General features: G+C 47.5%; 2 protein-coding genes across 2 annotated transcripts; both read left to right on the top strand.

The window, feature by feature from the left end:
- The first annotated feature begins 1,939 nt into the window (after nucleotides 1-1,939).
- On the top strand, nucleotides 1,940-3,588 carry LOC123747409 (cuticle protein AMP4). Its single transcript, XM_045729616.2, has 3 exons — nucleotides 1,940-2,008; nucleotides 2,859-3,052; nucleotides 3,164-3,588. The coding sequence occupies exons 1-3, from the start codon at nucleotides 2,000-2,002 to the stop codon at nucleotides 3,357-3,359; spliced, it is 399 nt and encodes a 132-aa protein (XP_045585572.1). The 5' UTR covers nucleotides 1,940-1,999; the 3' UTR covers nucleotides 3,360-3,588.
- A 5,214-nt stretch (nucleotides 3,589-8,802) lies between these two features.
- LOC123747410 (cuticle protein AMP4-like) lies at nucleotides 8,803-12,657 on the top strand. The gene is made up of 3 exons (XM_045729617.2): nucleotides 8,803-8,833; nucleotides 11,957-12,150; nucleotides 12,264-12,657. Exons 1-3 carry the CDS (start codon nucleotides 8,825-8,827, stop codon nucleotides 12,457-12,459), a joined length of 399 nt encoding a protein of 132 aa, XP_045585573.1. The 5' UTR covers nucleotides 8,803-8,824; the 3' UTR covers nucleotides 12,460-12,657.
- The last annotated feature ends 12,504 nt before the right edge of the window (nucleotides 12,658-25,161 follow it).

The raw sequence follows: 25,161 nt of genomic DNA, 5'->3' as shown, positions 1-25,161 counted from the left end.
CAGTCAGTGTAGGGTGTGGAGCAGCCAGTGTAGGGTGTGGAGCAGCCAGTATAGGGTGTGAGGCAGCCCGTCTAGGGTGTGGAGCAGCCAGTGTAGGGTGTGAGGCAGCCAGTGTAGGGTGTGGAGCAGCCAGTGTAGGGTGTGGAGCAGCCAGTGTAGGGTGTGGAGCAGCCAGTGTAGGGTGTGGAGCAGCCAGTGTAGGGTGTGGAGCAGCCAGTGTAGGGTGTGGAGCAGCCAGTGTAGGGTGTGAGGCAGCCAGTGTAGGGTGTGGAGCAGCCAGTGTAGGGTGTGAGGCAGCCAGTGTAGGGTGTGGAGTAGCCAGTGTAGGGTGTGGAGCAGCCAGTGTAGGGTGTGGAGCAGCCAGTGTAGGGTGTGGAGCAGCCAGTGTAGGGCGTGGAGCAGCCAGTGTAGGGTGTGGAGCAGCCAGTAGAGGGTGAGGCAGCCAGTGTAGGGCGTGGAGCAGCCAGTGTAGGGTGTGGAGCAGCCAGTAGAGGGTGTGTAGCAGCCAGTGTAGGGTGTGGAGCAGCCAGTAGAGGGTGAGGCAGCCAGTGTAGGGTGTGGAGCAGCCAGTGTAGGGTGTGGAGCAGCCAGTGTAGGGTGTGGAGCAGCCAGTGTAGGGTGTGGAGCAGCCAGTGTAGAGGGTGAGGCAGCCAGTGTAGTTTACTGATGTCTTTGTGCCAATTGCAACACTGTAAATGCCTCATCCAGGTACACCAAATATAAATAATTACCAACAGAATATAAACACCTAACCTAACCTACGCTTAAATATCCAAATATATATAATAATATTAATTTATATTTCCTAGAATTCATATCTTGAATGTTAAAATTGATGTCTGCGTCCGTGGGGTCGGGAGCTGGATGGAATGAACACAACCTGAGGCCGGGCTGCGATAAAACTAACCCATCTTAATAATATATCCATTTTTCAAATAGTTGTAAAAATTCGTCATCGATTGTATTTTGTATAAAAGTACAATCAATGACGAATTTTATATATATATATATATATATATATATATATATATATATATATATATATATATATATATATATATATATATATATATATATATATATATATATATATATTTAATCAGAATTTGAGTGGCTATAACAAGAAATAACTGTGTCAAGTTGTGACTGTGTCAACTAGCAACTGTGCCAAATATGTAGTGACTGTGGCGGACAGTTATGGTACATGTGACTTTTTAAGCACCTGTGGTGTACATTCACTACTGGTGCACGCAAAACCCCACACTCACTGCCCACGTTATCATTTGCATGGCATACATTATTGATGGCGTATTGTGGTCGCACATCAACAGCTGTGAACCACCTCCAACATCCCCTCAAAATACATTTACCAACTTGAGGCAGAAAGGAAGAAAAGGAAAGGAACCTATGAGGAGAAAGCAGAATGGATATGAAGCCAAAGGAGCTAGAGTAGGAGGCGGCAGTGAAGGAAGCCGAGAGTGAGAGTAAGAAAGTGGTCAGTTCCCTCAATAATGACCCAAGTGAGAGGAAGAAATTAATGTCTTCTAGTGTATCTGGAGGGTCCGGCCTCACCACCTACTTGTAACCATGACCTGATCAACATAACGAGGCAGCCATCAACTCTTTGCCGAGCGGCTCAAAGGGCCGCGTCTCAGCCTTGAACAGCCTTAACCTTCATACTTTCTGCTATTGGTTTCGAAATGGGACGAGGCAAGCGATGGCCAGGTGTTGTCGAGGCTGTCGTCCTTTGTCTATCCCCCCTCCCTCCCTCCCTCCTTCCCCCCCAGACATTGTCGACCCTGCAGTCTTGTCCCCTTCATCAACAGGCTGCCTATCCCCCTCCCCCTTCTTCCCCTTATCACCCTGTTAACCCTCCCCCCTGGCACCCACCTTCACCCTGGGAGTGAAAGAGCTGGGTATAAGAGGAGACACTCAGGCTCCTGTTACCAGAGTCTCACAGTCCTCACTCACAGTCCTCACTCACAGTACTCAGACAAAAATGAAACTGGTGAGTTATGTCTAAACAATTTTCAAGACTGGAGTTGGAACTTTGAAATGTTTACTCAGGTGCCAGGAGGGCCGGATACCGACTCATATATATTCAGGTGCCAGGAGGGCCGGATACCGACTCATATATATTCAGGTGCCAGGAGGGCCGGATACTCGGACATCAATGCCATAAAGATTCTGAGTTATGTACATAAAATTCAGTAAATTTGATTTTTTGCTCAAACTATGTTTAGATAAAGACCGGGCAAATAGTTCTGCAAAATTGTAAGATACTCTTGTATATTATCTGCGCCCTCTGGAGATGCTGCAAATTACGAGATTAAGACAAGCTTGGTGTAAGGTGTCTGGAGTGTAGTGAAGTGACTTAAAGGAGGAGGAGGTAGTGGAGGCTATAGTGAGCTAGTAAAGTTAACTAGTCGAGGAGAGGCAGAATGGACCAGTGAGCTAGCAGAGTGAACTAGTGAAGAAGGAGGCAGAGTAGGCTAACTCCATTCACAGCTTTAACAAAATGCATAATAATACATAATACGATCGGAAAACATTGTACCAGAAGTTGGAGCCCAGGAGCTGAAATGTATTCCTTTTAAACACTGAAACATAATAGTGTTAACTTCTACAAGGCTTCAAGAAATATTAGACGGTATTTAGCATTGCAAGCGAACATTTACATTTAAAATGTGAGAAACATTTGCGTGACGATCAAGTTACCGGGAGCCTCCAATACGACACTCGAGCGAAAACATGTCTGGCCTGGAACACCGAGCAAGAATGTTACAGGTTATATGAGCGAACTTGTGGTTTTAACTCGTCCCGCTGTCTTGGCTTACATTTGCGTTTGTGTCTTTCAGACGTTGGTAGTGGCTGTGCTGGTGGCCGGGGCTCTGGCCGACATGAAGCCCGTGGGTATTGTGCACATCGAGCAGCATCACCCAGACGCGAACGGCGCTCACAGCTTCGACTTCGAGGCCGAGAACGGCATCAAGATGCACGTGTCCGGTAATCTGGGCGAGAATGGTGGAGAAAACAGCATCGGCCACTGGAGGTGAGTACAGGAAGTTGTCCAGCGTCGTGTCTCATTATTCTATGTTGTATCATGCATATGTACCTTAACACCTGACGAGACACTTGAGCTAACTCTCTCTCTCTCCCACAGCTACCCCTTGGAGGACGGTAGTATTGCTTTCCTCAAGTTCGTGGCTGACGAGAACGGCTACCAGCCCGAGTCCGACCTGCTGCCCGTGGCCCCGGAGTTCCCCCACCCCATCCCCCAGTTCGTCCTCGACCAGATCGCCTTCGCCGAGGCCGAGAGGGAACGCAAGGCACGCGAAGGTCACACTTCAGCAGAGTAAACACTCCACAAGACCCAGTGTGTGTGTCCTGTTTGACATGACCACCTTGATGACCCTACAGCTTACCTGAGGAAGACTGACCGCATCTGTATAAAGTCCATATAAACATTTAACTGTCGTAATTATTTATATACAATGTATGTCACTCTATATACATCATATATGTAATTTATTTCCTGTCTTTACTTTTGTAAAAACTTTCCCCAAAAAATAAAAGTAAAGAAATCCATCTCTGGCACTTAGATACCTCGCACCACACCGTAGTGTTCACTGTAGTCATGTGTGCTCACTGTAGTCATGTGTGTTCACCGTAGTCATGTGTGTTCACTGTAGTCATGTGCCTGGGTAGTGCTCCTCATGTGGTGATGTTCGATTGTCTATAATTCAAAGATTGACCGAAGTAGAGAATATATACACACTGGAGGTACAGAACATGATTGATCTATAAGACAATATTGAAGCTGCACCGTGGGATCGAACTTGGATCCCTGGAGTCCCAGAGCATACACATTGCCGACTGGACCATGACAGCCTACACACCTGACTAAGTGTTGCCAGCATGACAGCCTACACACCTAACTAAGTGTTGCCAGCATGACAGCCTACACACCTGACTAAGTGTAGCCAGAATGACAGCCTACACACCTGACTAAGTGTTGCCAGCATGACAGCCTACACACCTGACTAAGTGTAGCCAGAATGACAGCCTACACACCTGACTAAGTGTAGCCAACATGACAGGCTACACTACACAACAAATCCTTGCAAGTATCAGGTTCAAGAACACTGAGAACATGAAGAACTCTCATTGTTCCACTCTAAGGCCAGAATGCTCTGTGCTTTAGCAGCTTAATGCACGGTGCTTATCTTACCTATGTATACCTCCACAGTTCATGTATCATGTGTATGTATGCACGCACTCTTGCATAAGTAAAACACTATTATCATTATTATTATATTTCAGCATCCTTGCTACACTGAGATGAGATAAAGGCTTCTGAAATTCTATGAACCATATTGAATGTTCAGCTTGTTCTTAGGCCATGACAGCGTCAACAGATCAGCCTGTGTTCATGTTTCGCCACAACGTACAAAATACAACCTACTAACCTAACCAGAAACGTACCAACCCAACCAACTCACCTGACTTATACCGACCAATGTATAGAAACCGTGAATAATTGTACGTTGCTACTTATCATTGTATTTTGTAATTTGTACGCTAGAGGGGACCACAGGGTACAGATAGTGATGCATTAGATGAGAGGACGGATGTCCGGATACAGACGGATACGGACGGATACGGATCAATGCCACACAATGGATAATAATGAACAGCTTCTATGACTATCAAACAACAGTCGGTGGTTGAACTTTTGTCTCTTGTGAGCGGACTAAGACTCACAGGTGCTGACAGCCTGTTCATGGACGCCAGTTGACCAGACCACACACTAGAAAGTGAAGAGACGACGACGTTTCGGTCCGTCCTGGATCATTATCAAGTCGATTGTGATAATGCTGATAATAATTGTGATAATAACACAATCGACTTGAGAATGGTCCAGCAATCTGAGACAATCGACTTGAGAATGGTTCAGTACGGACCGAAACGTCGTCGTCCCTTCACCTTCTAGTGTGTGGTTTGGTCAACATTTTTCAGGCACGTTATTGTGTCTCCTCGTCTGCATATGGAAGCCAGTTGTTAAGAGCACAGTTTCCCTTTCAGTATTGCATTTTAAAGAGTGGCCATATTATCTAGATGGACTCATTAACAAGCTGACCTCCATACCTAGATGGTCTCTTTAAATAGACCGTCGTGTTATCTACCATGATTCCTTATGTAGTTGACTTCCTTATCTTCATGGTTTCCTTACACTGGAAAATGACTTACCTGACTTCCTTATCCAACAGGAATCTATATCAAACGTGCTTTTCATTTGTAGGTAATCTTCGTATCTAGCTGTTATCTCTAACTAGTTGTTATCTCTAACTATCTGTTCTCTCTAACTACTGTTATCTCTAACTATCTGTTCTCTCTAACTACTGTTATCTCTAATTAGCTGTTATCTCTAACTAGCTGTTATCTCTAACTAGCTGTTCTCTCTAACTAGCTGTTATCTCTAACTAGCTGTTATCTCTAACTAGCTGTTATCTCTAACTAGCTGTTATCTCTAACTAGCTGTTATCTCTAACTACTGTTATCTCTAACTAGCTGTTATCTCTAACTAGCTGTTATCTCTAACTAGCTGTTCTCTCTAACTTGATGGCCGTTCTAATTCAATTGTAACTGACCGTCCTCGCATGGTGGTGTCCGTAGCCAGGGTGTCCCACTGTCCGGGGACGTCCAGTGGGTCCCGGGTCTCTGGTCTTCTCTACACTGGACACCATTAAGAATCCTGTTATCTGAGCCACACACTCTTAAGATTAGGCTCCGTCTTATTGTACGGAAGACTACGCCTGCTTGACCCGTATTCTGGGGTGGTGGTGGTGGTGTGGTGTGGGGGGGGTGTGGCTGTGGTGTGGGGGGTGTGGTGTGGGGTGGTGGTGGTGGTGTGGTGTGGGGGGGTGTGGCTGTGGTGTGGGGGGTGTGGTGTGGGGTGGTGGTGGTGGTGTGGTGTGGGGGGTGTGGTGTGGGGGGTGGTGGTGTGGTGTGGGGGTTGTGTGGCTGTGGTGTGGGGGGGGTGTGGGGGGGGTGTGGAGGTGCTAAAGGTGTGTGTGGATGTGGTGGAGTGTGCGGTGTGGTGGTAGAATATGTAGGTGTGGTGGAAATACTCCTGCATGTGGCCCGTTTAACGTTATTTTTGTGTAGGGATGTGCATGTATATGTGGGTGCTGCGCAGGGATGTGTATGTATATATGTGGGTGTTATGCAGGGATGTGTATGTATATATGTGGATGCTGTGCAGGGATGTGTATGTATATATGTGGGTGTTATGCAGGGATGTGTATGTATATATGTGGGTGTTGTGCAGGGATGTGTATGTATATATGTGGGTGTTGTGCAGGGATGTGCATGAATATGTGGGTGCTGGCAGTGGTATATAAAGGTGTGGCACAGGTATATATGTGGTTGTGGTAGAAGTATATATATATATATGTGTGTGGTTCACACACACATACAACCTCATATAAGTTGATTGATTGACAGTTGAGCCAAAAGAACCAGAGCTCAACCCTCGCAAGCACAACTACGTGAATACTCACACTCATAACACAAGCATACAGGAATCAAGAGCCATTAAACTCCAACACCAACCCAACTCTTCAGCCAAAACACTTGACAGTACATATCGCACCACCATCAGGTCCCCTCGGCGCCGGCTGAGTGTACAACATTATTAAGGCATCAGGAACACACAGAGAAGGAGACGAGCGGCGTATCTTAACTGCTGGTTAGAGGTGTATTTAACAAACGTTGTATTCACAGAAATCACCACATTTAAACACAAGGGTTTTCTGGATTTGTCTAATGAAAAGGTGTTAATTTAGTTTGACTAATAAATAATAATTAAATAAGACAGACAGACAGACAGACAGACAGACAGACAGACAGACAGACAGACACACAGACAGACAGACACACAGACAGACAGACAGACAGACAGACAGACAGACAGACAGACAGAAAGATCGAACGACATATATACAAACAGATAAAGCTACTGCACATATATTCAGACAGACAGGCAGACAGACACACACACACACACACACACACACACACACACACACACACACACACACACACACACACACACATACACACACACACACACACACACACACACACACACACACACACACACACACACGCACGCACACACACACACACACACACACACACACACACACACACACACACACACACACACAACACAAAAAAATCGAAGAAATGTATAGAGAACAAAGCACACAGACAGACTATAGTACTAACACAAATACCCCTCCCCCCCCCCTTGCATTTAGCGTGTGACTGTGTTATCGAGCCCCCCCAGAGCTCCGAGTTTGGTTATAAACCTCATATCGCTATCTTCGAGGCGGTAGATAACCGTCGAAAGTCTGGAGACTTCCGTCTGAAGATTTTGACTTGAGCAGGAGGACGGATGTTGGAGAGAACAGCAGCTGATCCTGTTGATACATCAGCCTCTTATTGTACCATAAGCACTTAAAATGATTTGTTGGGTCGATATAAAGGTTCTGCTAAGGTTACCGGATCAGCCTGGCTGTGGTGGCTATGTCACCCTGCGGTTTACGAAGCAAAATAGCTAAATTGATCAGGAAATCAGGAGGTAAGGTAGGCTCACAGGTCAGACTGCGATGAGCTCAGACAGGTGGATGAGCTCGTGAAATCATCACCCAGTTCCAACAGGTTCCAACTTGAAACAGAAGTGGTGTAGATACCAACAACAGAAGCAGCATAAACAGTGAAATTACATCATTTTTCATTGTCATCATTATCATCATCATTATTATCACCATCATCACTACTATTGTGGTGAGAGGGTTTGCTGATTCAAACAAATATACTTCTGGCTTTCACTTTCAGTATTCATTATATGTTAATAAATGATTCATTGTACATCAGTTTCTTCCCAACTAAAACTTCTACTACTGTTTATTCTACTACTTCTACTACTACTATTACTACTACTGTTACTACTACTAATCATTTTATACAGAACTTGAACTAAAAATGATAGGCAGAGAGAGAGAGATTTCAGTAAAATATTCTGAAAGCGTCTGGGTCATATTATATCCTCAAAGCTCCCACTTTTCGACTATTCTGATGCCATCAGAGACCTGAAGGTCAGGATAAAATGTCATTTTGAGTGAATTGGGTCACCTTGAAAAACCTCATCGTAGAATATTTATGTTTCTCTCGGTTAGTAAGGCTATGAACTATGTGACGAGCGAAATGCTCCCCTTGGGTATCTATCTGTGAGTAAAGATTTCAGAGGTGTCTTAGATGACAATTCTCGCATCCGCTGCCATCTTCTGGCTCGCCTCGTGGCCTCGTGTCTACTTACATGAATAGACACGAGATATACCTCCCCAAACCCCATCTCCCCAGGTTGGGGAGTAGAAGAACTCCCAGAACCCCATCAACCAGGTATCAACCAGGTATCCTCCCCTCTGCCCCTAGGTATACCAACACCATCCCCTCACAGGTTCCTCCAGCTCATAGTACTCCTTTCCTACCCATACTCTGACATCCCCCCCTCATCCTCAGGGGTCCTTTCCCCTCACCCCCTTCCCCAAACACATTGCCCTGCCCCAAAGTGTATCTTCCCCCCTTTCCCCCCAGTGCCCTTCCCTACCCCTCACCTGCAGGTGACCTAGACTCTCACCCCATTCCCTTCACCCCTCAGCCATACCCCCCAACGCCCCCCGTCTGGAGGGGGGCGAGTATAAGAGGTAGGGCGCCAGGTGCCAGAGGCAGAGTTGGTCAGTCGTCACCTACAGACATGTTCCAGGTAAGTCAACACTTGCTTGAGTATCTCACTGGTGTATACCCAGCTTCTCGGTGCATATATACTCTCTAGAGTTTACTCTAGTCCTGGATTATATATTCAGGACTAAAAGTAAACTTGATGTTGACCAGACCACACACTAGAAGGTGAAGGGACGACGACGACGTTTCGGTCCGTCCTGGACCATTCTCAAGTCGATTTCTCGCAATCACAAGTGAACTTAAAGTACCACAAGCACAGGCGGGATACCTGAAGTAACTCTCAGGGCCAATAAGACAACCATCAAAAAACCCCAAATACGATAATATATTTAATCATTTTACATATAAAGGTCATATTATAAACATTTAGAAGGCTAAATAAAGGCTCCCTCAGAGCCCTCTGCAGAGCCTACGTGAGGCGGGAACCTGAACCAACGAGCCCTAGCATGGATACCGGTCCTTTTAAAGCACAAAAAGGAATTTAAGAAAGTTCAGAGATTTACGAGGTCAAGTGCCCGAGATAAGGAGGCGAGCTGTCAGAGGCTGATAGAACCGAACATTACACCACTGGAGAAGAACCAGGGGGCCAGAATTCTTAAAGCATTTACTCAACCACTTGAGAAACCTTTACATCTTTCTTGTATCATTGCGGCTTTGTTTACATCTATTAAGCGGTTTATGAGCTCAGAGACATTACGAGGCTATTTGTAACAATAATAACCTTGAGTTGTGAAGTGCCAAGCTCCTTAGCTGTTTAATATATGTAAACAAACTCGCCATGATTGTTGAAAGATATATAGGTTTCGTAAGTAGATGGGTAAATACGTTATGAATCCCGCCCCTGAAAGGTAATGTCCCCAACGTACACATTAACGAGACATAGACACTAGCTGAGTTAATTTTAACGAAAATCGAACGATAAAACGTCATTGGAAACCGAAAACTTAAAAGAGCCGGAGAGGCGTAAGGAATTGGTCCGTATCAACTTGTAAATAAGTTGTATGGAGGGTGGTAGTGGAGGATAACTCCTTCCGTGGCATCATAAAGAGACGTGCTAAAGTGTTCTGGCCCACCGACTAGCTGCGACTTGCTAATGATTGCTTAGAGGCGGAACACAGGAGCTGGAACTCTATCCCCGCCAGCAATCCCAGGTAAGTGAACACACTCACAGCAGAGAGCAAGGGAAGCCTGAAGAGTCAGAGGGGAGTTGACAAAGATAACAAGGACAGACTATTCAACATGAATGGCACCCCAACAAGGGTGCAACAGGCGGAAACTTAGTGCTCAAATGAGAAACAAAAACATTAGAATGTTGTCAGTGTCAGAGGACTCAAGAACGTGTAGACCAATTGATTGAAAGAGCCGGAGCTCAGCCCACGCAAGAACACTCAGGTGACCGCACGCACGCACACGCGCACACACACACACACACACACACACACACACACACACACACACACACACACACACACACACACACACACACACACACACACACACACACACCAAGCAATAACATGTCGAAATATCAATAAATAAAGGACATAAGATAGAGTTTTCAGGTGGCTGGCCAGCGGTGTTGGCGAGGCGGGCCAGCGAGGCTCCCCAGCCATCACCCGGTGCTTCACATACTGCGTGTAGCTGACCAAACACCTCACCATAATATAAGAAACGAGACAAGAGGGAAGATAAGGCTCATGAAAATTAGACAAAGAGTGAGAAAAAGAGGTAGCGACGCGCTACCTAAAGAAAGAAAAGTGTAGGATGAGAAATGATAGCAAGAAGGAGCCGCTATAACTTTCGTAGCAAACGATACGAAACGGACCGAGAGAGCAAGATGGGAATGTGTTAATAAAGAGATAAGGGGAAGTAAACAGATGCTGAAACGAAGGCTAAGATAAATAATGAAGGTGTCCATAAGGATTCGTGAACTAGAAAGCGATTGAAAAGTTCAACAACGGAGTGGAAGTTGGCCATCACAAGGATATGATAGATAGAGAAGAAGGAGGCTCAGAGAAATGAAGATAGGAGGAAGGACACGTAGCAGATATATGAAGGAATGGAGGCGCTACTGGAAGACGGAAGAGCTAAGAGACAGCTCTCAAAGTATGAGAAGAGAAGTGGAGGAGATAACTGGCTGACTCCAGCAAGAAGTAAGGGAGCTGAAGAAAGGTAAATGAAAGGAAATTTGAAGATAAACCGACGAAAGACCAAGAAAGAAAATAAAGAGACGAGGTAATTAGAGGAATAAGAAAGCAGGTGAATATAATACAAAAATTGACATACAGTTGGAAGCTAGACACAGGAAAGATTAGAGAACTGACACACCATACATGTTCCGTTGACCTGTCTTAACCCCCAGTGTAATAGACGCGTATTGAACCCAAATTCACTTGTTTAAACGACTTGAATAAGTTGAATTACTCTGCATCTCCGTTACATAGAAATAGAGCTATATTCTTAACTTATACAAATGATTACAATAATGGCTGGAGTGAACAGGTGTAAAGCTGTCTAAATCAAATTGACATTGTTTTGCAAAAATTTTATAACATTTAGCTTATAATATGAAAAGTGAGATATATTGGTAAAATAATGTATAGTTCACCATTAAAGTAGCGAGGCAGATATTTACACAATATATATCACAATATTTGCATGACGAGGAGACAATCTGAAGGACAACTAACATAACCAATGTTGACCAGACCACACACTAGAAGGTGAAGGGACGACGACGTTTCGGTCTGTCCTGGACCATTCTCAAGTCCAGGACGGACCGAAATGTCGTCGTCCCTTCACCTCATGGTCAACATTAGCCACGTTATTGTGACTCATCACCTGCATAACATAACCAAATAACATTATGTGGTGTGGTGATCCACTGCTACAAAACTAGCCTTGAATAATGCAGGCACAAGTAAGAGCACTAACCATATAATTCTTCATCTTGATTACGAATAGAATGCGGCAGCATGAGGATCCCAAGGTGTATGTGCTATGTAAACTGTAAATATCTTGTGGGACTGGCATCTTGGGGTCAGATAAGGCAGCAAGATTTTATTTGTTGACTGCTAAACACAGTAGTGAGTTCTTGCGACGGTTCATCATGTTTGGATAACTCAAGGATGTCTGTGTGTTTCAGACGTTGGTAGTGGTTGTGCTGGTGGCCGGGGCTCTGGCCGACATGAAGCCCGTGGGTATTGTGCACATCGAGCAGCATCACCCAGACGCGAACGGCGCTCACAGCTTCGACTTCGAGGCCGAGAACGGCATCAAGATGCACGTGTCCGGTAATCTGGGCGAGAATGGCGGAGAAAACAGCATCGGCCACTGGAGGTGAGTACAGGAAGTTGTCCAGCGTCGTGTCTCATTATTCTATGTTGTATCATGCATATGTACCTTAAGACCTGACGAGACACTTGAGCTAACTCTCCCTCTCTCTCCCACAGCTACCCCTTGGAGGACGGTAGTATTGCTTTCCTCAAGTTCGTGGCTGACGAGAACGGCTACCAGCCCGAGTCCGACCTGCTGCCCGTGGCCCCGGAGTTCCCCCACCCCATCCCCCAGTTCGTCCTCGACCAGATCGCCTTCGCCGAGGCCGAAAGGGAACGCAAGGAACGCGAAGGTCACACTTCAGCAGAGTAAACACTCCACAAGACCTGAATTTAGGCTGCTTATCACCATCATCATCATCTCCTCCAAAATGAAAAAGAAACATTGTAAAGAAATTTGTTTATATAATTATTTATGAAAAATAAATTATGTATTAGTCATACGGTTAATAACTTGGCTTTTCTTTACATAAAAATATATATGAGCGAAATAAATCAATTGCTAACTACATATGAATTATTTAAATAAACCTTCCAAGGTTCACGGGAGTGCTATTCTTCAACTGAGAGATAATATTTAAGATGAAACGTTTGTCCTATATTTTCATACGTAGTCGCTGGAACTGAAGAGATGCTCAGGCTTTGTAAAGCCTTCAAGCAGCCTTTTGAAGGCTTGGTCGGAGAGCGTGCCGCTGGGTCGTTCATCTTCACAACCAGAGCAAGGTTAACCTGGCTTCATGCTGCTGAGTTTTGCTGTGGTGTGTGTGTGTGTGTGTGTGTGGTGGTAGTGCAGGTGTGTGTGTGTGTGTGTGTGTGGTAGTGCAGGTGTGTGTGTGAGTGTGTGAAGGGGCTGTGGAGGTGGATTCGAGCGTGGCGAGGGACTCTGGTGACCGGATCTTGCTGGTCTAAAGAGGCCAACACGCCACGTAAATCGAAGCCATTTCCACTTTCCTCACAATGCTAAAGCTCCTCGCAATCTTTACGAGGTGTTCTTATCGGAGGATGACGGAGTAAGAGGCGTAGCTCCTCCTGGAGACACAACGCTTGTCCTCCCAATTAGTCCTCCCTTCTCGGCTAGCAGTGCAATGCATTTTTTTGTTTTAATTATTTTGCCTTTTATTGATGATTTGTTATATGACTTTAAATAAAATGTTATTTGTTTTTAGACAGGTATACAGAGAATGACAAAGAGATGTGTGAAGAACTCAACAAGAGGTTCCAGGAGGTCTTCACAATAAGCTTGGGTGGTGAATGTGGACGGTCTCCAAGAAGGACCTTTGCAAGCTTCTCCAAGAAGTAAGCTTTGCTGCTTCTCTCCAGAGGCACACTAGGGGAACATCTCCCTCCCTCTCTCATCCCCCCTAATCCCCCACCATCCCCCCCGCCCCAGCCTCCTCCCCGCCATCACAGCCAAATAGTCTAGGTGACGTTGGGAGACTGATCTTCGTCTGTGGGGTACACAACATGTTCGCCTAGCGAGTTACCTAGCTCTGCTTGCGGTCAGTGAGTTTCAGCTCTTGGGCCCGGCTTCTCAACGTCCAGTCGACTGGTATGCAAGTTTCCTGACACTTTGAACTCTTTAATATCTTCAGAATATGCTTATTGTTTCCGGCACTTCTCTACCTCTGTCCATCCGCTTCTACACTACTTTGTTACTGACTAAATTATATATAATACCCGTCAATATGGTTCACTAAAGCATTTAGTTTATCGTGTCAGTTTGCCGGCCTTGTCAATTCCTCCGAGTATCATGCAAGTCGTCATCATGTCTCCACAGTCTATAACGGTATATGTTATACCGTTATAGTATAACGGTATGGCGGTATATAACTGCTCTCAGGCTGCTCAATAGCAATCCAAGATGGTAATCAACTCCCACGTAACAGCTCAAGCTTTGACTAACATATCAGACTTATCATGCAATTAGAGACCAATACATTCCAGGGTTCGAAATGCACTTAAATATTAAAGTAACCGCAGAAAGCCTATTGGCTCTCTCAATGCTTTCCCCACATACTCTAAATTCTTATAATTGAAAAAGGGAACCCGAACCTAACCTAGGTATGACACTGCACTAGATCAAAACATATAATTAGATAAATTTATATTCGAGCCCCCAAAAAATTATGTACGCCGAGTAATTAAAGAGGCGCTGAAGCCTTTGATGACGGCGGCGGCGGCTTGGACGAGGATGGCTTGAGGCGTCTTTATGGGGGATGCTGACTCCCTTGTTGGTGCCGCTGTACCGCCCTGCTGCTGCTGCTGCTGCTGCTGCTGTTGTTCCTGCTGTTCCTGCTGCTGCTGTTGTTCCTGCTGTTGCTGTTGTTCCTGCTGCTGCTGCTGTTGCTGTTGTTCCTGCTGATGCTGCTGCTGCTGCTGTTGTTCCTGCTGTTGTTGTTGTTCCTGCTGATGCTGCTGCTGTTCCTGCTGCTGCTGTTGTTCCTGCTGTTGCTGCTGCTGCTGTTGTTGTTCCTGCTGCTGCTGCTGTTGTTGTTCCTGCTGCTGCTGCTGTTGTTGTTGTTCCTGCTGCTGCTGTTGTTGTTGTTCCTGCTGCTGCTGTTGTTGTTCCTGCTGCTATTGTTCCTGCTGCTGCTGCTGCTGTTGTTGTTCCTGCTGTTGCTGTTGTTCCTGCAGTTGTTCCTGCTGATGCTGCTGTTGTTGTTCCTGCTGCTGTTGTTGTTCCTGCTGCTGCTGTTGTTGTTCCTGCTGCTGCTGTTGTTGTTGTTCCTGCTGCTGCTGCTGTTGTTGTTCCTGCAGTTGTTCCTGCTGATGCTGCTGTTGTTGTTCCTGCTGCTGTTGTTGTTCCTGCTGCTGTTGTTGTTCCTGCTGCTGCTGTTGTTGTTCCTGCTGCTGCTGTTGTTGTTCCTGCTGCTGCTGTTGTTGTTCCTGCTGCTGCTGCTGCTGTTGTTCCTGCTGTTGTTGTTGTTCCTGCTGATGCTGCTGCTGTTCCTGCTGCTGCTGTTGTTCCTGCTGTTCCTGCTGCTGCTGTTGTTGTTCCTGCTGATGCTGCTGTTGTTGTTCCTGCTGCTGTTGTTGTTCCTGCTGCTGCTGTTGTTGTTCCTGCTGCTGCTGCTGCTGTTGTTGTTCCTGCTGTTGCTGTTGTTCCTGCAGTTGTTCCTGCTGCTGCTGTTGTTGTTGTTCCTGCTGCTGTTGTTCCTGCTGCTGTTGTTGTTGTTCCTGCTGCTGTTGTTCCTGTTGTTCCTGCTGCTGCTGCTGTTGCTGTTGTTCCTGCTGCTGCTGCTGCTGCTGTTGTTCCTGCTGCTGCTGTTGTTGTTCCTGCTGCTGTTGTTCCTGTTGTTCCTGCTGCTGCTGCTGTTGTTGTTGTTCCTGCTGCTGCTGCTGCTGTTGTTCCTGCTGCTGCTGTTGTTGTTCCTGCTGCTGCTGTTGCTGTTGTTCCTGCTGCTGCTGCTGCTGTTGCTGTTGTTCCTGCTGCTGCTGCTGCTGTTGTTGTTCCTGCTGATGCTGCTATTGTTCCTGCTGCTGCTGCTGTTGTTGTTCCTGCTGCTGTTGTTCCTGTTGTTCCTGCTGCTGCTGCTGTTGTTCCTGCTGCTGCTGCTGTTGTTGTTCCTGCTGCTGCTGTTGTTCCTGCTGCTGATGCTGTTGTTGTTCCTGCTGCTGCTGTTGTTGTTCCTGCTGTTGTTGTTCCTGCAGTTGTTCCTGCTGCTGCTGCTGCTGTTGTTGTTCCTGCTGCTGTTGTTGTTGTTCCTGCTGCTGCTGTTGTTGTTCCTGCTGCTGCTGTTGTTGTTCCTGCTGCTGTTGTTGTTGTTGTTCCTGCTGTTGTTGTTGTTCCTGCTGCTGTTGTTGTTCCTGCTGCTGTTGTTGTTGTTCCTGCTGCTGCTGTTGTTGTTCCTGCTGCTGTTGTTGTTCCTGCTGCTGCTGTTGTTGTTCCTGCTGCTGTTGTTGTTCCTGCTGCTGCTGTTGTTGTTCCTGCTGCTGTTGTTGTTCCTGCTGCTGCTGTTGTTGTTCCTGCTGCTGCTGTTGTTGTTCCTGCTGCTGCTGCTGTTGTTGTTGTTCCTGCTGCTGCTGTTGTTGTTCCTGCTGCTGCTGTTGTTGTTCCTGCTGCTGCTGCTGTTGTTGTTCCTGCTGCTGCTGTTGTTGTTCCTGCTGCTGCTGTTGTTCCTGCTGCTGCTGCTGTTGTTGTTCCTGCTGCTGCTGCTGTTGTTGTTCCTGCTGCTGCTGCTGTTGCTGTTCCTGCTGATGCTGTTGTTCCTGCTGCTGCTGCTGCTGTTGTTGTTCCTGCTGCTGCTGCTGTTGCTGTTCCTGCTGCTGTTGTTGTTCCTGCTGCTGCTGCTGTTGTTGTTCCTGCTGATGCTGTTGTTGTTGTTCCTGCTGCTGCTGTTGTTGTTCCTGCTGCTGCTGCTGTTGTTGTTCCTGCTGATGCTGTTGTTGTTCCTGCTGCTGCTGTTGTTGTTGTTCCTGCTGCTGCTGTTGTTGTTCCTGCTGCTGCTGTTGTTGTTCCTGCTGCTGTTGTTGTTGTTCCTGCTGCTGCTGCTGTTGTTGTTGTTCCTGCTGCTGCTGCTGTTGTTGTTGTTCCTGCTGCTGCTGCTGTTGTTGTTGTTCCTGCTGCTGCTGCTGCTGCTGCTGTTGTTGTTGTTCCTGCTGCTGCTGCTGCTGTTGTTGTTCCTGCTGCTGCTGCTGTTGTTGTTGTTCCTGCTGCTGCTGCTGCTGCTGCTGTTGTTGTTCCTGCTGCTGCTGTTGTTGTTCCTGCTGCTGCTGCTGTTGTTGTTCCTGCTGCTGCTGCTGTTGTTGTTCCTGCTGCTGCTGTTGTTGTTCCTGCTGCTGCTGCTGCTGTTGTTCCTGCTGCTGCTGCTGTTGTTGTTCCTGCTGCTGCTGTTGTTGTTCCTGCTGCTGCTGCTGTTGTTGTTCCTGCTGCTGCTGTTGTTGTTCCTGCTGCTGCTGCTGTTGTTGTTCCTGCTGCTGCTGCTGCTGTTGTTCCTGCTGCTGCTGCTGCTGCTGTTGTTCCTGCTGCTGCTGTTGTTCCTGCTGATGCTGCTGCTGCTGTTGTTCCTGCTGCTGCTGTTGTTCCTGCTGCTGCTGTTGTTCCTGCTGCTGCTGCTGTTGTTGTTCCTGCTGCTGCTGTTGTTCCTGCTGCTGCTGTTGTTCCTGCTGCTATTGTTCCTGCTGATGCTGATGCTGCTGTTGTTCCTGCTGCTGCTGTTGTTCCTGCTGCTATTGTTCCTGCTGATGCTGATGCTGTTGTTGTTCCTGCTGCTGCTGTTGTTCCTGCTGCTGCTGTTGTTCCTGCTGCTGCTGCTGTTGTTCCTGCTGATGCTGCTGTTGTTCCTGCTGCTGCTGCTATTGTTCCTGATGCTGCTATTGTTCCTGCTGCTGCTGTTGTTCCTGCTGCTGTTGTTGTTCCTGCTGCTGTTGTTGTTGTTCCTGCTGCTGCTGTTGTTGTTCCTGCTGCTGTTGTTGTTCCTGCTGCTGCTGTTGTTGTTCCAGCTGCTGTTGTTGTTCCTGCTGCTGCTGTTGTTGTTCCTGCTGCTGCTGCTGCTGTTGTTGTTCCTGCTGCTGCTGCTGTTGTTGTTGTTCCTGCTGCTGCTGCTGCTGTTGTTGTTCCTGCTGCTGCTGCTGTTGTTGTTCCTGCTGCTGCTGCTGTTGTTGTTCCTGCTGCTGCTGTTGTTGTTCCTGCTGCTGCTGTTGTTGTTCCTGCTGCTGCTGCTGTTGTTGTTCCTGCTGCTGCTGTTGTTGTTCCTGCTGCTGCTGTTGTTCCTGCTGCTGCTGCTGCTGTTGTTGTTCCTGCTGCTGCTGCTGTTGTTGTTCCTGCTGCTGCTGCTGTTGCTGTTCCTGCTGATGCTGTTGTTCCTGCTGCTGCTGCTGCTGTTGTTGTTCCTGCTGCTGCTGCTGTTGCTGTTCCTGCTGCTGTTGTTGTTCCTGCTGCTGCTGCTGTTGTTGTTCCTGCTGATGCTGTTGTTGTTCCTGCTGCTGCTGTTGTTGTTCCTGCTGCTGCTGCTGTTGTTGTTCCTGCTGATGCTGTTGTTGTTCCTGCTGCTGCTGTTGTTGTTGTTCCTGCTGCTGCTGTTGTTGTTCCTGCTGCTGCTGTTGTTGTTCCTGCTGCTGTTGTTGTTGTTCCTGCTGCTGCTGCTGTTGTTGTTGTTCCTGCTGCTGTTGTTGTTGTTCCTGCTGCTGCTGCTGTTGTTGTTGTTCCTGCTGCTGCTGCTGCTGCTGCTGTTGTTGTTGTTCCTGCTGCTGCTGCTGTTGTTGTTGTTCCTGCTGCTGCTGCTGTTGTTGTTGTTCCTGCTGCTGCTGCTGCTGTTGTTGTTCCTGCTGCTGCTGTTGTTGTTCCTGCTGCTGCTGCTGTTGTTGTTCCTGCTGCTGCTGCTGTTGTTGTTCCTGCTGCTGCTGTTGTTGTTCCTGCTGCTGCTGCTGCTGTTGTTCCTGCTGCTGCTGCTGTTGTTGTTCCTGCTGCTGCTGTTGTTGTTCCTGCTGCTGCTGCTGTTGTTGTTCCTGCTGCTGCTGTTGTTGTTCCTGCTGCTGTTGTTGTTCCTGCTGCTGCTGCTGTTGTTGTTCCTGCTGCTGCTGCTGCTGTTGTTCCTGCTGCTGCTGCTGCTGCTGTTGTTCCTGCTGCTGCTGTTGTTCCTGCTGATGCTGCTGCTGCTGTTGTTCCTGCTGCTGCTGTTGTTCCTGCTGCTGCTGCTGTTGTTGTTCCTGCTGCTGCTGTTGTTCCTGCTGCTGCTGTTGTTCCTGCTGCTATTGTTCCTGCTGATGCTGATGCTGCTGTTGTTCCTGCTGCTGCTGTTGTTCCTGCTGCTATTGTTCCTGCTGATGCTGATGCTGTTGTTGTTCCTGCTGCTGCTGTTGTTCCTGCTGCTGCTGTTGTTCCTGCTGCTGCTGCTGTTGTTCCTGCTGATGCTGCTGTTGTTCCTGCTGCTGCTGCTGTTGTTCCTGCTGCTGCTGTTGTTCCTGCTGCTGCTGCTATTGTTCCTGCTGATGCTGCTATTGTTCCTGCTGCTGCTGTTGTTCCTGCTGCTGCTGTTGTTCCTGCTGCTGCTGTTGTTCCTGCTGCTGCTGCTGTTGTTCCTGCTGCTGCTGTTGTTCCTGCTGCTGCTGCTGTTGTTCCTGCTGCTGCTGCTGTTGTTCCTGCTGCTGCTGCTATTGTTCCTGCTGATGCTGATGCTGCTGTTGTTCCTGCTGCTGCTGCTGCTGTTCCTGCTGCTGCTACTGATGTTATTCTTGCGGCTGCTGCTGCTGATGTTGCTCCTGCTGCAATTGATGTTGTGCTTCGCCGCAATGACGTTGTGACTGTTGCTTCTTCTCACTACAGCTGCTGTAACAGTTCCCATATCCTGCCTTACCCAAGCAACACCGACCCCACAGGCGACGACTCACTCCAAGATCCCTAGAATGACCGGAAATGAAACCATAAACAGTCGTTGGAATCTTGCTGGCGGTGGTACCCAAAATATACCCAAGGTTATCTTGAGGTTATCTTGAGGTTATCTTGAGGTTATCTTGAGGTTATCTTGAGGTTATCTTGAGGTTATCTTGAGGTTATCTTGAGGTTATCTTGAGGTTATCTTGAGGTTATCTTGAGGTTATCTTGAGATGATTTCGGGGCTTTTTTTAGTGTCCCCGCGGCCCGGTCCTCGACCAGGCCTCCACCCCCAGGAAGCAGCCCGTGACAGCTGACTAACACCCAGGTAACTATTTTACTGCTAGGTAACAGGGGCATAGGGTGAAAGAAACTCTGACCAATGTTTCTCGCCGGCGCCTGGGATCGAACCCAGGACCACAGGATCACAAGCCCAGCGTGCTGTCCGCTCGGCCGACCGGCTCCCTTGCTAGCTAGCTACACCCAAAAGCTCAGTTTGTGCTGTGCATGCCCAATCGTTCAATCTCTACATCCTGGACATGATCATGTTCATGATCATAATGCACATGCACAATCTGTTTTACTTGTGCCCAATTGCATAGAACCATCAGTAAAGGCCTATGATTCAGTTGCGTCTAGATTTTCAAGATGACTATCAGTGGCTTCTAGTGTCATGCATCTTATACTCTCAGGATTATAAGTTTGTGTTTGTGTGTAGAATGAAGAGACCTTCACGTCTTCCCAGACGGGCAATGTAATTAACAATGTTTTCAGTATTAATGGACACAATAAATTTCTTAAGATTACTGGTACAACAACAGAGCCACACTCGGAGGTTTTCTGTGGTTGGATAAAGGGAGATGTTGAGAATGGATCTCAAATTAGATCTTTTTTCATGAAAGAGAACATACTTTTTATGGGAGTTGGGTTGGTAGTCCAGATGTTGTTGATGGTGGTTGTTGTGGTAGTGGTGACAGTGGTTGTGGCTGTGGTGATGGTGGTGGTTGTGGTGAAAGTGGAGGTGGTGGTAGGAGCTAATTACTCGTGTCGGGTATGTGACGCTGCCAAGAACACCTTCGAAACCCCAAGGAGGTGAGGCGGCCAGTTCAGACGCCTACTTATGAGAGGCGTGGCCATTGAGGTTGATAATGGTTGATAAAGAGAGGACATCTCTGATTTTTTTTTATTTTTGCCCTGAAGGACGAGTTAATTGGGCAGCGCCACTCATTCTGTGAGCGGACACACCGCCATAGCAGCATGTACAACACTCCCCAATAGGAAGAAAACCCGCTGGGTTGTTCATCGTGTCCCCTGGACGTGAGAGGGTATGAGGCCGCACCTCAGCCTTCACCCACTTCCTGACACCTGCAGGAGGTGACGACAATGAAAGTAGTACAAACTGGGGCTCTGGCGGTGCTGTTGGCAGCCTTCCACGGCCTCCCTACCAACTCTTGTCCTACCTTTCACCACCAGCCTCGCCACCTTTCTTCTGACATATTAACGGAAAACTAATATCACGCCGGCAACTGATCTATGTTAATACTGGTTCCACTCCTACTGGGTTATGTTATGGGGGTTAGTCTAGCCAAAGTGGCTCCAGTTAGCTACACCTTATTCTACACGCCCTGCTCAGTTAGCCATCTTAACGAGCTTATTCAGTAATATTTAATTTACACAAGCATGCTGGACTAACATTTTCAGTGGGCAGCCTTACCATGGGCTGTGTGAGGGGAGGGAGGTCCATGGCAGCCTTACCATGGGCTGTGTGAGGGGAGGGAGGTCCATGGCAGCCTTACCATGGGCTGTGTGAGGGGAGGGAGGTCCATGGCAGCCTTACCATGGGCTGTGTGAGGGGAGGGAGGTCCATGGCAGCCTTACCATGGGCTGTGTGAGGGGAGGGAGGTCCATGGCAGCCTTACCATGGGCTGTGTGAGGGGAGGGAGGTCCATGGCAGCCTTACCATGGGCTGTGTGAGGGGAGGGAGGTCCATGGCAGCCTTACCATGGGCTGTGTGAGGGGAGGGAGGTCCATGGCAGCCTTACCATGGGCTGTGTGAGGGGAGGGAGGTCCATGGCAGCCTTACCATGGGCTGTGTGGGAGGATGCCACGAAGCTGCCCGAAACGCTGCGCGTACAAGTGACTTTACAAGATTGTAATTACCATATTATGTATCCTCACAATCCCAATGTACCTTCTTGTATATGCATAAATAAATAAATAAATAAATAAATAAAGCTCGCCTGGGGGACCAGTGGAAGTATTCTATAAATGGAACCAAACTCTTTCATATCAATATTTACTCTTCATAGAAAATTTATGATTTTTTCAAGGACTGAGGAACATTGTAGGTTATTACAGGAGGACATAAACAAGGGGCATAACGTTGGAGACAAGTGGCTGTTTGAGCTCAACTTTCAGCAAGTGTACAGCAACCATCCTAAACAATTTCAGTTTAAAAACTTTCAAACAGCAATGAACAATCACAAATTACAATGGCACAATCGAACAATGGCAAAAAAAAATGTTTATAAGTGCACAATTTGTAATTCAGGAAGGAGTTTTATTCCTCTAACGCCTCAAAGTTTTAATGAGATTGGTAGCGAGTTGTTTGTGCTGGGAAGAACAGCCGTAGGTGGGCCGGGAGAGAGAGAGAAAGAGAGAGAGAGAGAGAGAGAGAGAGAGAGAGAGAGAGAGAGAGAGAGAGAGAGAGAGAGAGAGAGAGAGAGAGAGAGAGAGAGAGAGAGAGAGAGAGAGAGAGAGAGAGAGAGAGAGAGAGAGAGAGAGAGAGAGAGAGAGAGAGAAAGACAGAGAGAGAGAGAGAGAGACAGAGACAGAGAGAGAGAGAGAGAGAGAAAGACAGAGAGAGAGACAGAGAAGCGGTCGATTTTTGTTTTGTTTATATATACATTTTAAGGTAAGCTCAATGCTTTGGTATAAGCTCATCCCTCAAAAATGGGTCCGGAAATGGACATGGTGTAGATGGCAGTTGGTAGAAGCTGAGGGTTGTGGAGGACGATGGACCACGCTGGCGGGAAGATCGGGTTGAGAGTCACCCCAGCCAACCCACCAAACAAGGGCTTATGGTGGGGGTTTAAGGGCAGGTGGGCTGGGGTTGAGGAGCTAGGGTAGTGTGTGGGGGTCTTCTTAAACCACAGAATAAAATTCAGAAGGTCCTCCGATTACCACCAAGACAACGTTTATGATTTTGAGTCAGCCAAAACACCTTCGTTAATCTGCATGGTCGCCTGGATAACTGGGGGTGGTCTGAGAGTCTTCCGTAACAACTAAGAGACCATTTGTAATGGACAGATCTGCTGACTAACGAGACAGGGGGTCCGAAGGCTCGTGGAGCACCGGACTACCAGGAATGCTGCTCCAGCACATGATATAGCAGCACTAGACAACAGGTCGTGTACGTTCGTTTGGGTGGTTAGTGAGCCGTGAGTTATCGCATCAACCGGTCACTTGGACAGCAAGATAACGCCCAAGAACACTCTTGAGAGTGATGGAGAAGTCTGCAGGTGATGGGAGGGAGAACAGGGAGGCTTAAGAAGCGTAGAGAGTGATGGAGAAGTCTGCAGGTGATGGGAGGGAGAACAGGGAGGCTTAAGAAGCGCAGAGAGTGATGGAGAAGTCTGCAGGTGATGGGAGGGAGAACAGGGAGGCTTAAGAAGCGCAGAGAGTGATGGAGAAGTCTGCAGGTGATGGGAGGGAGAACAGGGAGGCTTAAGAAGCGCAGAGAGTGATGGAGAAGTCTGCAGGTGATGGGAGGGAGAACAGGGAGGCTTAAGAAGCGCAGAGAGTGATGGAGAAGGATGGGGGAGATGGAGGACAGAACACAGGAGGTTTTTGTCTGGAGTGGAGCTGAGAGCAGAGTTAGCAATTATAGGAAGATGGAATGGTTGACGTAGTTGGTTATGAGACATTGGGACGGAGAGAGCCACGAGACTTGTGTATAACAGGGAGAAGAGGTCTAGGTAGTTCTAGATGAAGATGGTTGAGGCAAGATGTTGGAGACGCGGGGATGTTGGGGAGAGTATACGGGAGACCCAGACGATAGCTTGAGCGAGCTCCAAGGAGCCCTGAACACACAACCACTGAACATCAGCCTACAGCAGCAAGCGTGGAACACGGTCGAGGTGTTAGAAGACCAAGTCCTAGAGAGATTACTCCAAGATGAGACGCCCCGCTCCCACAGCTGGTGGCCCAAGATGAGGCGCCCCGCTCCCACAGCTGGTGGCCCAAGATGAGACGCCCCACTCCCACAGCTGGCGGCCCAAGATGAGACGCCCCACTCCCACAGCTGGTGGCCCAAGATGAGATGCCCCGCTCCCACAGCTGGTGGCCCAAGATGAGACGCCCCACTCCCACAGCTGGTGGCCCAAGATGAGACGCCCCACTCCCACAGCTGGTGGCCCAAGATGAGACGCCCCGCTCCCACAGCTGGCGGCCCAAGAGCCTCGACCTATTCAATGGAAACCAAGTCCCCAGAATGCATAATTCGAAGATGAATTACATCCAGCAAGACTTCCCCAGTTTTCAGTATACAGACACCCATATACTGTTGAAACACACGAGATAAAGTTAACAAACACTCACAGCTCTCTGACAATACTTACAGCTTCCAAACACACATCGTGTCATCAAGGCTGACAGCCAGCTTGCTTTCATAACTCTATGTTCCACATTTCTTAAACTTTCTCCTTCACCTGCGACTCTCCTTCTTCTTTCCTCTCCCCCCCCCCTCCCTCCCTTCCTCCTCCAAAAAAAAGAGAGAGGGAGAGAGAGAGAGAGAGAGAGAGAGAGAGAGAGAGAGAGAGAGAGAGAGAGAGAGAGAGAGAGAGAGAGAGAGAGAGAGAGGGAGAGAGAGAGAGAGAGAGAGGGAGAGAGAGAGAGAGAGAGAGAGGGAGACCATAATTTATGAATAATAAGGTCACTAGCTTACAATCAGTTCTTGTCACAATTCCATTCCACAGTCAAGAATAACTTCTACGAACATTCCTCTTCACAGAAACACACACACACACACACCGCACATTTCAGCGCAATAATGTTACAGTTGCAACACACAACTCTTCATACATTTCACAACATATGAATGAAGGAGACTGCAGAAAGTCTATTATCCTTGTGTGGCTCAGGACATCTTTACTGAACGCCTTCTGTGGCTCAGGACATCTTTACTCAACACCTCGTGTCGCTCAGGAAACCTTCACTCCTTGTTTCCTTGGAGTAACTGATATTCTCAAGAGTACCACAAGAGACTCGACCTGCTAAGCTTGACGATCTACGACCTATTAGAGGTCATTAGGTCAAGAAGCCTCATTTACTTCTGGATTCAATGAGTAATTCCTAAATCTGAAGAACATAATAGAAAAATCTTCCCATGATTACCTACGTTAAGATGTTCAAGACAAACATGAGCTGAGAGACGCTAAAAGCGCCTTAATAACAATTACTTTCAAACAGGCAATTTGATTTTATAATTAATGGCAGCACTGCAAGTCATTAATTATATAGTTTACTATGAAACACAAGACGAGTCATGACCATGAAGATGGTATATAAACCACGTCTCAAGAGCTTGATGAAGCCTTTGATAGGCCGTGGCCCAATTAACTCGTATCTAAGCTAAAGTAACGTCAGATAACAAATCATTGGCTCTTCTTTCAAATGAAGCGCCTCTGAACCTTCCAGGTTGTC

This window comes from Procambarus clarkii, chromosome 94 (genome assembly GCF_040958095.1).
Source record: "Procambarus clarkii isolate CNS0578487 chromosome 94, FALCON_Pclarkii_2.0, whole genome shotgun sequence".
Lineage (NCBI taxonomy): Eukaryota > Metazoa > Arthropoda > Malacostraca > Decapoda > Cambaridae > Procambarus > Procambarus clarkii.
The sequence above is the reverse complement of the archived record's forward strand: the minus strand, read 5'-3'. Positions and strand labels throughout refer to the sequence as shown.

What these genes read in the sequence shown, in the direction of transcription:
- LOC123747409 (XM_045729616.2), top strand. An exon ending in AACAGCATCGGCCACTGGAG is followed by an intron (nt 3,053 to 3,163) that starts GTGAGTACAGGA and finishes TCTCTCCCACAG; the next exon opens with CTACCCCTTGGAGGACGGTA.
- LOC123747410 (XM_045729617.2), top strand. An exon ending in AACAGCATCGGCCACTGGAG is followed by an intron (nt 12,151 to 12,263) that starts GTGAGTACAGGA and finishes TCTCTCCCACAG; the next exon opens with CTACCCCTTGGAGGACGGTA.